Below are 13441 nucleotides of genomic sequence, written 5' to 3' on the forward strand. Positions count from 1 at the left end.
CTTAGAAGATCAGATCTTAACTCGTTTTCTGGTAAAGGATGAGGAAGACATCAGGGAACGCCGGTAGCTGCAGTGTGGGAAGCTAGGCAGCTCACATTCTGTCCGAAGCGTCCTAGGCCAGAGATGTGGGTGCTGCCCACAGCTCGTGGTACCCATGGCGCAGAAACTTACATGCAGCACTGCGAGAGAGGGGCGAGGATAGAGAGTTCGTCCTGGGAATGCCGTCCGAACCTAGGAGAGGAGACAGAGCTGTTCCTTCACTCTGGGTGATCTCTGCCATAACCCTTCTGTGAATTAGGTGGGATAAGGCGCTAGACACCATGGCAACCATCTCAACGGCCCCCACCCCCACCCCTGTCAGTCAGTCAGGTCACAGATGCCTCAAGCTCCCTGCTTCTGCAGGCCAGCCTCGGAGGCTAAGCCATACTCTGCTTCCAGGAAAGTAGCATCTACTGAAAGTCTCAGTCAGGTTCACTGGTGGACACAAGAGTGCTCTCACACCGGAGAATCTGTGCTCTTCAGTAAGGGGCAGAAAAAAACACCCAAAGGTTAGTGGGAAAAAGGGCCAGATGGAAACAGGCCGGGTCAGTGCAGGCTTTCCTGGGTTCTCCAGTGGGATGTGGGCAGCGGTGCTCACCCTCTGGCATTGTCAAGATGAATAAGGTACCCATCATCCCCAAACTTGGTGAACATCTCATAATGGTGTCGGTCCATGTTTCCTGCAATGGAGGGGAGAGATCAGAGCTAGGGTCTGAAGGCCACAGGTACAGAAGAGCCTGACCTGGGTCCTGGGGATGTGGCTGGTCGGTAACACTTAGACAGGAGCCTGAGCTCGGATCACAACGTGCCTAGGTTTTTTACTTTACCCATCCTGGAGCCTTAACCTGGCAGCCCAGTGAGCAGAACTGTGCCCTTGTGCCTCCCGAACACATCGCTGTTGGGCTTTCTGGGCCCAGGCAGCCTCAAACATGCAGCCTCCTTCCGGGTCCCAGTGGGACTAGAGGGTAGAATTACTGGTTTGTGGGGCTGCGGCCTTGATTTGGCCCTCCCTGTCCTGGCTTTCTCTCACCAAGTGAAGGGAACATCCAGCTTCAAGTCTGTTGCCCATTTGGGTCTTAACAGGGTGGTGCATCTTCCTCGACCGTGGGAACCCCTTCAGTAACCTCTACCTCCAACCCGCGCTACCCCGCCCCCTTCTAAGAAACCAGGGCACGTTGTTTGTTCCCTTGGACTCCGATGAGTATGTGGGAGATGCAGGGCTGTCTAATCCTGGTCCCGGCTGCAATTTTGGCGAAGGTCTCCCGGAAGGAATCCTAGGCAAAGAGTGGGGTACAGTTCTGCCAGGTATCCCGGGTCGGGTACTTACCAATCAGGAAGTCAAAGACGGCCATGTCGATGATGCCGAGAAGCCTGTTGCTGCTGTTATATGGGTAGATCTGCTTTACCGTGTCACAGTAGAGGGGGTTGAGCTCCCACCTGAGGGGGAGAAGAAGTCCTGGGGCTGGAAAAGCCAAGATGCCAGGGTGTTGGGGCCCCTCTCCATTTTATCCACGCACGCACACATCCCTGCTTCTCCAAACCTGCCCTGGCCCACGGATCTCTCTCTCTCTCTCTCTCTCTCTCTCTCTCTCTCTCTCTCTCTCTCTCTCTCTCTCTCTCTCTCTCTCTCTCTCTCTCTCTCTCTTTTTTTTTTGGTTCTTTTTTTCGGAGCTGGGGACCGAACCCAGGGCCTTGCGCTTCCTAGGTAAGCGCTCTACCACTGAGCTAAATCCCCAGCCCCTCTTTTTTTTTTTTTTTTTCCGGAGCTGGGGACCGAACTCAGGGCCTTGCACTTGCTAGGCAAGCGCTTTACCACCTAGCTAAATCCCCAACCCCCCAGGGATCTCAAGATGCCAGGCAGTAGCTGGCTCCCTCCAGGAGGACCCCGGGGAAGGACATCTACAAAGAAAGGTTGCAGATTCCAGATGAGGGGAAGGTTTAGAGTCCGACTGTGCTGAACGCTAAGTGGCTGGTGGGGGTGCCTCGTGCTAGAGAGAGGTCACAGAGCAGGTGGCAGAAAGACTGGCACTGCACCTGCTTGCTCTGGGTCCTTGCTCCTCTAAAATCCCCACAGCACCTATGACCTCCCATAGACTGGTGTCTGCCTCACATGTCCTGCCTTCACGCTGTCTCCCAAAGTCATGTCCTCCTGAAATTCTTCTGTAGATGTTTTCTTCCCGTCATAACTGTGGTGATGTGCCAATGGACCTGTTCATGGAGTCCATTCATTTGGTGCACACACTGTGCAAGATATGCTATATATAGCATATTTGTATATGGGCGTATAGTCAATGGGTCTTGCTCCAGGTTTTACTCCCTCAACTCTTGTGTGCTGCTTTTTTTTTTTTTGAGTTATCTGTGACATGCATGTATATATGCATACATGTTCATGTGTGGGTGCACATGTGTGTGTATAGGTGCATATGTGTGTGTAGGTGCACATGTGTGTGTGTGTAGGTGCACATGTATGCAGGGCCTGAAGTCGATGTCCAGTGTCTTCCTCCATGCATCCCCACTATTTACTGAAGCAATGTCTTTTCTGACTTGCTAATTCCCACGAGTCTATCTGTTCTAGCCACCTGGAATAGGGGACCCAGTGTCCCTGTCTCTCACATGCTTGGTTTGTAGGTGGCTGCCATGCCTGGCTGACAGTGGGTTTTGTCTATCTGGATTCTAGTCTTCAGGCTGACACAGCAGGCACTACCCACTGAACTTCTCCCCCATGGTTCTTTGTTATAGAATAAGTGCCTTGAAGCTCAGTATATGAGCTACCAGGAGTAGTGAACATCCAATCTGTCGATCCTAGGATCAGTAAGAGGATTGAGGCAGTGTTAGGGTTTAGGGTGACCACCCTGAAGAACTGGACTGCAGGGCCCTGGGCAGGGGGTGTGGCTAGGGAGCCGACTCACTCCTCTTTTCCTGACAGTGAGTAGGAACGGATCCAGGGGTTGGGCACAGACAGTCTGGGGGCCAGGTTGAGGGATGGCAGGAAGGCGGAGAGGGAACCTTCCAGCAGGTGTGGGTTGCCGCAGACAGCATACTCCGTCTTGCACATGTACGGACACTTGGCGAAGAAGCACACGTTGTTAGCTGGAAGTTGAGGGAAGAGAGAGAAATGAAGCAGGGGCTGATAGGTCAGTCATCTTCTGCCCTGAGAAACCCCTTAGAAATAGGATGGGGAACTCAAACTCCCAGCTTGGGAAAAGGATGTTGGGCCTAGGGTACCAAGTTTCGAATGTCTCAGAGCATCCTATCGTATGATGAGTGCTCTATGGAAGGATGGATGTATAATCTCCAGCACCTGGGAGACCAGTCTCTCACACAACTCTTCACTGTCCGTAGTTCATCTGGTGTTACACTTAAGGAGACCTGGCTGGGAGCGTTGGGCAGCAGCACCCTCCTACCCCAGTGACGCATGCGTTAATGGCAGAGCTCAGACCACCGTTGACCCTACCAGTGGACATGATGCCTTACCATATACTTAAGACCCAGAGTATGGCTCTGGCTGATACTCCACCTGGAGACACAAAGAAAACGCTCTGCAGGATTTCATTCTTGGTGACCTCCAGGATTTCCTTGGTGACATTCAATAGTCTCCCTACGGTGGGTGGCACCCGTCGGAAGTCCAGAATCCTGGAAGAGAAGGATTCTTGTTCAGATGTGAAGGATCGTCAGGGACTGGGAAAAAGAAAGCCCTGTGTCGGTTGGGGATTTAGCTCAGTGGTAGAGCACTTGCCTAGGAAGCGCAAGGCCCTGGGTTCGGTCCCCAGCTCCGAAAAAAAGAACCAAAAAAAAAAAAAAAAAAAACCAACCAACCAACCAAACAAACAAACAAAAAAACAAAACCACCAATGCGTATAAAGTAACCCTTCAAAAGAGAATGTACTCATAAGCTCAGTTACTTGAACATCCGGTCCCCAGTTAGAGGAAGTATGCAGCTGTCGGTGGGATTTGAAAGAAAGCCCTGTGTCTGGGCCAATAAATGTTTCCCTATAATTGTTTCGTATTTCCAGGCAAAGTGTATACCTGGAGTCCCAGTATTTGGCAAACAGAGACCAAAGGATTAGAAGTTCAAATCTAGCCTCGGCTACGAGATCAAACCAAGCTTCATAATACTCCTCGGCGAAACATAATACAATTTAATAAAATGATAAAAATATTCACAAATTGTCCATTATATTAAGCGTTTTTAACCTAACAGAGTTGGAAGGAGATAGTAGACTTGAAGGCCCTACTCTGAGGTAGAAGAGATGAGAAGCCAGAATGAGCTCTCCGAAAAGGTCTGGGTAGCATCCCCTCCCCCAGGGCACCACTGGCCCTTGCAGTCGGTGCCGGTCAGGGGCCAGACCTACCTGTCCAGGTGGAAAGCTGCGATCTCAGCGTTGTGTCTCTGAAAGTCTATGAAGTAGAAGAAGTCCTCGGGTGTCTCCTCCTCTCGCTGCTGTCTGGAAGGAAGGGAAGGGTCACGCCCTGGACTCAGCCTTCGGTGGTAAGCCCTAGGAGAGAGCCTTGTGTGGTGCTTTTCATGTGGATGTGGATGGTGGACCCGCAAATGAGCAATGGGCCCCTCCCTCCCTGAGCGGGGAGGAGACATGCAAAGTGGGAAAAAGCAGGCTTTTTGTAGGCACTGGCAGTGTCAAGTCTGCACTTGGAGCTCTGCAGGGGAGTGGCTGGTTTACCCAAAATCAAGGGAAGAAAACCAAGCATTCCCGTGCAGGTGTTATCGAGAGTGTGGGATATTAGAAGTGATGGCGGGGTGGACCTAGACACCCAAAACGGTGAGGCGTGCTCAGACCTGGCAATGGGAGCAAGGACTGGAAAGTTATGGGTCTGGGGGAGAAATACAGGCGACAGAACTCTTAGAAACTCAGGTGGGGAGTGAGAACAGGCCCAGCCAGAGAGCTAAGGGAAGCAGATATAGATGATATTGATCCGGTTCCGTTTTCAAATTGCTGATGGATTCCTGAAGAGAATCAGTCTGCCGGGGGATGTGAGGGTGGGGTTGTGGTGCCCTGTTAGAAAAGTGCTTCCTAATCACTGGGGCTTCCTGAGCGGACTTCCAGGGCCTCCACAGTGACTTCCCTGTTATGCTAATAATAAATGGGGAAGGATAATGACCTTCGAATAATTTTATAGTCCAGAATGTGGACCTGTTCCAAAGGCTGGAAAAGCAAAGGAAGTCATAAACGGAGGGAGTACCATGAACAAACACACGGACAACCAGGTTCCACAACCAAAATAGTAAGGCACACCTTGCCAGAAGGGCACAGGCCAATCCTGAAAATCCGCACTGAGGCTGCCAGATGTACGAACAGAGACTACAGACAGAGATGCAGCCAGGTCTAATGTAATCGTCAAGTCCAGGGCTGAGGGTGTTGGCTGGATGCTGCCTGTCTGTCCCCATTCTACCATATGAGCATACGCTCTCAGATTTTCATATGAGCTATGATAGATTTAAAATTGGAAGGTTATTTTTTCCTCGACACCATTGATTTTTCTATTTTGAGCACTAAGGAGTGTACCTCTCATGGGTAATGTGTCATAGATATTTCATTTTAAAAGTATCACCTTGGAGACCGTGAGACAGCTCAGTGAATAAAGGTGCTTGCCACCTCACTTAATGACCCAAGTTCTGTCCCTGGGTCCCACATAGCGGAAGGAGAGATCTGAGTCCCAAGAGCTTCCAAGAGTGTGCTGCAGAGTTTTCGACCAGTCTCAAACAAACAACAAACAACAAACAAATCAATGTAAAAGTATCACCTTCTCGTTTAGAATGTAGACTTTCCAAAGATAAACTTGCACTCTTTCCGAAAAGGGACAAGCGCTTTTTCACTTTATATTACTCAGAGGGAAGGCCCACATGCTTTTTCAAAAGAAGGGAATACGTTTTAAAAGACACTATGCTTGATTCTTTTGAACTGAATTTCATAGACCTGCAGGTGAAACTTCATGTAGTACTTATGGCTATACATGTCCTCCATTGTTTCGCTTCCTTCATCAGTGTCCCTAGGATGACCATCTAACCGGTAGTCTTGTACAGGCCCTCGTGATTTTAAACTCTTCACTGGCCAGAACCCCATTGATGGAGTTAGGAGGATGACGCTGAAGCGTCACACGCCTACTGGGGTCTCTGCTCGTGGCTGTGTCTGCTCACTCGGACTGAAGAGCACGGCCACTTGGGAGGCCAAGACAGAGAGAGCACTGAGCCCAGGAGTCTGAGACCAGCCATGGAAAAACCCGGTCTCTTAAATATGAGACAAAGGCATATGACCTCGGGGAGGTAGCTCAATCTGAAAGCTGGAGAACGGACGCTCAATCAGAACCCACATTCAAAGAGACACTCACCTACTTGCTGAGTTCTAGGCCAGTGAGATACTCTATCTCAAGGAACAAACTAATGAACAGAATGACAAACACACAGGACCTAAGGAACAATACTTAAGGTGAGCGTGTATGCACGCACGCACGGACGCACGCGCGCGCGCACACACACACACACACACACACACACACACGCACGCACGCACGCACGCACGCACGCACGCACGCACGCACAATTTGTCGACTTTAGTGCTCTCTGTGTTTGGCCATATGATGAGATCCCCTCTGAAACCATCCTTAGGAAAAGTAACGTTCTTCCATTCAATTTCCTTCATGGTTTAATTTATCTGACAGAGGCAGATTCATTAGCGTGTGCGGTGGTTATAAGCGTCATTGGCAACTGGATTAGATTGAGAAAAGCCTAGGAAGTCAGCAAAAACACTTCTGGATATGTGTATAGCCTTTCGAGAGCCAATTAGGTCATACTTATGAGGGCATCTTGGGGGAGGCAGCGAAAGGAAGGAGGCAGGGGTAGTCACTGGGCCTTGAGCCCATCCTATATGCCTTTTCCTCTGCCTCCTAGGTAGTTCGGTTAAGAACTGCTCTGCTCCAACATGCCCTCCCCACCACAGAGATCTGAGCCCTTTGAAACACTGAGCAAAAAGCAAATCTTCTGTGAAGTTACTTATTGGACATTTGGTTACAGCTTTGTAAAAGCTAACAGCGGGAAGACCTCCTCCGTGCTGGTCGTGTGGCCCGATGGAGTGACCCAAACAGCGGTGGTAATGGGAGAGGAGAGGGAGGAATTGACTCTCAGCTTAACCCTGACACTCAGCCTGAGTCCAGAACTAGTACTTATGGCAACTGATATGTGACATGTGTGTATGGGTAACATTTTTACGTTCATGTATTGTTTTATAGGCCGGGTGGTGAGATTTATAAAACAAAAAAAAATCAACAAGTGTGAACAGATGATACTCAAATGTTTCTTTCATATCACCACTGAATGGTTGTAAACAGTTTGGTCTTTTGCATTCCCAAAGGAGAAAACTCCTCATCTAAAAGGTTCTGAAGGTTGCTGGGGCCTTGGGATCATGGGGAGTGGGGCTGGAGGAAGCCACTGGGCTCTGAGAGAATGGGACTTAGACATCGAGGTTGTTCAAAGTTCCAAAGGGAATCCAGCATGCTGCTCTCCTACTCCAAACTTGTCCTTAAAGAGACGCTTTTTGTTTTCCTCCTAGTTCAGAGACTGAGAGATTAGCACTGTTCCTGTCTCTAGGCTCCACTGCGTGGGGGCTATTCAGGAGGTGTCTTCTTGGTAGGCCAGAAAGTGTGGATCTAAGTTAACAGGAATAAACAGCACTGGAAGGCAGGAAACTTTAGAGGAATGTGAGCCATGGAACCCTTTATGGGGACATTCTTTCCTATGCATGTCATCTACAAGGGGGACATTCTCTGGGGCCAAAAGCACTGTACTCTACTCCAAGAAAGCCAAACTTGTGGTCTTCAGACCCTCTGGGAGCTAGTACACTCTCTCTCTCTCTCTCTCTCTCTCTCTCTCTCTCTCTCTCTCTCTCTCTGCCATCATTCCACCCACATACACCGTACTTCAAATCGAAAGACAGATGTTGAAATCAATATAAACACACACTTGACTTTATAGCAGCCCTCCTTGGTGCCTAGATTTTCAATCAAAGCAAGCATCGTCATGTGAAGAAAACCCTGTGACGTCAAAGAGGTATTCTTAATCCTGGATATGGGTGAGGATTCATTTCAATGGGAGAGGGTCAGCTCAGCAGTCTAGCCGCTGGCTGCAATTCTTGGGCCTCCTGTTTGTTGTGTGGAGTCCGGGGCAAGCTGGCCTCTCACAGGCTTGGTATCTTCACCTCAGTATAGACATAAATTATATCAGTACATGGCTCGTGAGGTCTGTGAGACTGTTGATGTCCAAACCCACAATTCATGTAGTGTATGTAGCACTGGTGCGTTTGAGGGACCAAGTCAACCGTGAGAGTAGCCGGGGTGGTTTGAACAGGTGTGGCTCCCATAGATTCATGTGTGTGAATGCTTGACCCATAGGAGGTGTGGCCTTGTTGGAGGGAGCGTGTCACTGTGGAGGCGGGCTTTGAGGTCTCCTGTGTTCAAGCTATGCCTGTGTGGCATACAGTCTCCTGCTGCCTTTGGGTCAAGATGGAGAACCCTTGGCTCCTCCTCCAGTATCAGGTCTGTTTGCCTTCCACTGTGCTTCCGACCATGATAATAATGGACCAAATCTCTTAAATTCTAAGCCACCCTCTTTCCCGCCAGTGAAATGTTTTCCTTTGTAAGACTTGCCATGGTCATGGTATCTGTCCAAAGCAATAAAACCCTAACTAAGACATTAGCTATTGCTGGTTTTAATTATTATCCTTGTCACCAAAAGAGTTCTGTGTGTGGGGCAGACATGTCTGAGGGTACTAGGTTACTTTTACTACCTTTTGGTCAAAGCTTCCCCAGGGTTGCCACCAGGGGTCCCGGTGAAGAAGGCTTCACTTACCTCATGGGTTTGAACATGGCTTTCCCGAAGTCTGAGAACCTCAGAACCAGTTTCAGGTGGACCCCACTGGGTTTCACAACTGTGAGGGGTAGAAGGGGGGATGTCTAAGCTGCGGGCTGTGGTGCTACTCAGAAACCCAACCTTTTTCTGCTACTTAAAAAGACACCAGAGACTACAGGCTTTGCAAAGCCCTAGTGGCAAAGCCCGCCGCATCAGGCTGTGGTCCATGTGTTCAGAGGGGCCCAGGACAGTTATTCTGCCAGTTTGGGGAGAGGTCAGGTTACACAGGGTTCCCCAAGAAGACATCCCTGAAAACTTCCCATAGACTAAAGGGACTGGGCCTCTCTTCCCTGGGTTTCAGCTGTGATCTTGTAGGTTCCCACTACATTGTCCATTGTCAGTGTTTATAATGGCTCCCTGTGTAAGAGCCTGCGCCTGTGCTAGGTCTAGGGCTTATAAAACTCTTGGTTTTATCTTATTTTGTTTTGTGGCTCTGGGAATCAAAACCAGGAACTTTTTTGCTTCCTGTCTTGAAATAGTATTTTTGCGAATGCCATTTACGGACCTGAAAATTTGTGAGTTTGAAGATTTATCGTGATGCTTATGCTTCTCCCTAACCTCTTGACTTCCCTTCCCTTCCATTGCTCTCCTCCCCTCTCCCCTACTCTTCTTGTCTTTTCATTTCTCTTCTGTACCAGTTTTTCCTTTCCTTTCCCCTCCCCTCCTCTCCTCCTCTCTCCCCTTCCCTTCCCTTTCCTCCTCCCTTCCCTCCCCTTCCCTACTTCCCCTCCTCTTCCCCTTCCTTCCCCTCCTCTTTCCTTCCTCTCCTCTTCCCTTCCCCTCCTCTTCCCCTTCCTTCCCCTCCTCTTTCCTTCCTCTCCTCTTCCCTTCCCCTCCTCTTCCCTTCCCCTCCTCTTCCCCTTCCTTCCCCTCCTCTTTCCTCCTCTCCTCGTCTTCCCTTCCCTTCCTCCTCTTCCCCTCCTCCCCTCCCCTCCTCTCCTCCTCTCTCCCCTTCCCTTCCCTTTCCTCCTCCCTTCCCTCCCCTTCCCTACTTCCCCTCCTCTTCCCCTTCCTTCCCCTCCTCTTTCCTTCCTCTTCTCTTCCCTTCCCCTCCTCTTCCCCTTCCTTCCCCTCCTCTTTCCTTCCTCTCCTCTTCCCTTCCCCTCCTCTTCCCCTTCCTTCCCCTCCTCTTTCCTCCTCTCCTCGTCTTCCCTTCCCTTCCTCCTCTTCCCCTCCTCCACTCCCTTCCCCTTTCCCTCTCCCTTCCTTCCCGTCCTCTCCTCTCCTGTGCCCTGCCCCCTCCCCTCCCCTCCCCTACTTCCCTTCACTCTTTGAGATAGGGTCTCGGTGTGTAGTTGAGGCTGTCTTTGACCTTTTTATGTAACCCAGTTTGGCCTTGGAACTCATGATCCTCCTGCTTAAGCCTCTCAAATTCTGGGATTACAGCATGTGGCCGATCACACATATATAGAAATTGTGTTCAGCACATCTAGGTAAATAACCAAGACCACTCAGGACTGGGGGCAATTTCCTGGCTTCACTGTTCAGACCTACCTGAAACCAGTCTGTAGCACCCAGAGGGGAGCTCTGTTACCTTTTTTTCTCCTGGATTTTCCATTCTGTCTGTCATTTACTCCAGTTAAGTTTCAACGTTGATTGTGTGAGAACCACATGAGATATTTTAAAAAGGTTGCCATGGGTCTCCCTCTCTGCCGCACTTGAGCCCAGACGTCTGGAGGTGGGGGGGGGGGCAGGCAACAGTACTTTCTAAAGCTCTCAGGGCTGAGAAGCAGCATCAGGAGCCATTGTCCTGTACGATTGCCTCTTGGATCTGAAATCCTACTCCAATCACGGGGGATTCTACCAACATTCAGCTTCTGATTGGGAAAACGGGAGCAGAGCTGGAGATTCTGTGTTTCTAACAAGCTCCCTAGTGATGCTGACGGCGCTTAGCCCTGTACCGACTGCATTTTGACCTGTAGGATGCTCCTCAGAGATTCCAAGATGCCTTTTACTGTGGGTGGCTTGGGGGGGGGGTGTTGTATTCTCAGAGGTTGGTCAGGGAGAGCCCATTGGAGGCTGGCTGGAGGCGGGGAGTCATGTCACTTACTCTGGGAGCAGTCACAGGCCCCCAGCAAGGCTTTTTCATCCTGGCTGTGATCTGCAAGGGGAAGAATAGTAATCCTGAGAGAGCTGGCCAAAGACGGGCTCCCACCTCTGACCCAGCCCTACGAGAGGAGGGACTGATGTAGCTTGGGAATTACAGCCATGAGTACCCAGACGGCTAGGTTTTAGAGATCAGGGGTTACAATTTTCTGCCTCCTCCATTCCAGGCTCCACACTTTCTAGCCCATCTCTGTATACGCCAGCCATTCTTGGTCTAGCTAATAACTTCCCAGGTTGCATGTCTGTCATAGGTGCTTGGGATTAGTAGACCTATATACAAGTCCTAGCTCTGGCACTGGCTTTGCCAGCTTGCTGATCCGCAACCTGTAAATGGCAGCGATGATATTTATACCAGAATGGTATAAAAAAGAAGACAGCTCCTGGTACAATGGGAGCATTCGGTAAACAATGTCAACCACCTTCCTTAAAGAGTACAGAACTTAGGTCTCTGTGATGAGATTAAGGCCATGCAATCTTCATAAGGAGTATGATATGTTTATTGGCCTTGTATAATCATGTATTGCTGGCAACTCTTGACTGGTTCCTGGAGCCCGAGCCTCTGGGAGAAAGTTCCTTCTAGATTTTCCCATGAACCTTACCAGCGCTGATGGTGGGGAAGTGCCTCATGTCATGGAGGAGCTTGCTGACGACAGGGCTGGACCTGGAGTACAGCCCGTGGCTGTTGATCCCCAAGTGGAACTGGACCCAGCTGGCCTCTGGTCGAAACTGCACTGGGGGATCCAAGGAGGTGAGGTTGAATTGTTCTTTGTATATCCTGTGCCGTCTGCAAGAACCAGGAGAGCGATTTGGTTGTTGGGTTGGTAGAATAGGAATGCACTTTCTGCGCATGTACTCATGCTTTTGTTCATTCAGCAGGTGTGTGAGCATCTATTACAAGCCAGGATTTATGTCGCTTTTAGGATACCACGGGGAATAAAACAGCCCCTGCTCCCTCCTTGTCCTCAGAGAGCCTCTAATCTTAATGAGAAAAATCATGTTACACAGTTCCATACAGACATAAATAAATACTAAGTAACAGACTCATGCAACATGGTTACATGCAGACATAAATACTGAGTTACAAACTGCGAGGATCCTGAAAGAAAAGGCAGATGGTTACGAGTAGAAGTGGGCATGTCCTGACTTTGAGACCATTTGCATTTCTTATGTCTCTCAATATTTTACACCTCAAGGAGCATGGAGGCCATGGAGAGAAGGTAACCTAGTAAGGATAAAGGGAATGGAGGGTGTGGGTCTTGGTGTCAGGGAAAAGGATGACGAGCTGTTTTCTGACTGCTCTTTCAATAGATTTCCTGCAAGGAGGAGAGCAGAAACTTACATTTCTGCTTTGATTAGCTCAGAGTCTCACTCAGAAGACACATGGTATGCTTAGGAAGTAATTAGGGAAATATAGGAAAATTTACCTTTAAATTCCAATACATTGGAGTTGGGGATTTAGCTCAGTGATAGAGCGCTTGCCTAGCAAGCACAAGGCCCTGGGTTCGGTCTCCAGCTCCAAAAAAAAGAAAAAATCCAATACGTTGGACACTGATGCTGCTATGTATGAATTCTGAGTGTGCAAATACTCGGCACAGGCAAATATGGACTTCTGTGTTCCGCCTCTACCCCTCTGTGGTGAACACTAACTCACAAGGTCGGACTGAAAAGCTACTGATTCCTGTTACTTTAGGCTTAAAAGACAGCGAGCTTAAAAAAAAATCCGTTTAAAATTGTTTATTATTTATTTTAGAATTTTATACATGAACACAAAGTATTTTCGAGCTTTCAAGTTCATGTCATCTTCTTCTAGAACAGTTACACGCACGCACGCACACATGCACACATGCATGCACCCGCACGTACTACTGAGTACAATTAATTTGTGCACCTGTATTTGAACGGTGGCACCCACCTCTACGTAAATGCCAGTGGCCACGCAGCTGCAAATTCATCTCCTGCAGAAAGACCTAATTGAAGACTACCTGAGAGACCAAGGATGGCTGACCCAAACAGTGCCAGCCAATCGGGAACTGCTGTTCAGAAGAGATGCTTCCTTGGGACCAATGAGGTGGAGGATATTAAAGGAGCTTGCAGAAGCGTTCAGACGAGCTTGCGGCGTTTCTCAACCTGCTCCCCAGACTCTGTACCATTGACTCCATGCCACCTCACCTCCAACCCCTAAGGGAGGTAGGGTCGGGCAGCGAGTAGTCCAGGTCACAAGCAGCACACATGGGCATGGGCAATCATCTGGAGGCTTGTTCTCGAGTAAAACCGCTTTCCATCCCTCAGCAGCGGTGTCCTGACGTTGTGGCGCGGCTTTGAGATCTCTTCCTTCATCCACTGTTGCACGTTGGTTGTGGGCAATTTTCTGAAGGTCTT

The 13441-nt window shown here is 49.5% G+C and overlaps 1 protein-coding gene across 3 annotated transcripts in view; it reads right to left on the minus strand.

Moving 5' to 3' along the window:
- Fam20a (FAM20A, golgi associated secretory pathway pseudokinase) overlaps positions 1–13441 on the minus strand; it is a 54717-nt gene that overhangs the window by 1481 nt on the left and 39795 nt on the right. For 2 of the 3 annotated variants that reach the window (XM_087572488.1, NM_001012237.2), the window contains 9 exon segments: positions 11662–11846; positions 11007–11057; positions 8897–8975; positions 4392–4484; positions 3557–3672; positions 2949–3129; positions 1367–1476; positions 638–719; positions 172–231 (listed from right to left, as the gene is read on the minus strand). In XM_087572488.1, coding sequence (XP_087428614.1) covers positions 172–231; positions 638–719; positions 1367–1476; positions 2949–3129; positions 3557–3672; positions 4392–4484; positions 8897–8975; positions 11007–11057; positions 11662–11689 — 800 coding nt within the window. In that variant the 5' untranslated portion in view covers positions 11690–11846. 3 annotated transcript variants of the gene reach the window in all.

Source organism: Rattus norvegicus, chromosome 10, assembly GCF_021556685.1.
Source record: "Rattus norvegicus strain SHRSP/BbbUtx chromosome 10, alternate assembly SHRSP_T2T, whole genome shotgun sequence".
NCBI classification, from domain to species: Eukaryota; Metazoa; Chordata; class Mammalia; order Rodentia; family Muridae; genus Rattus; species Rattus norvegicus.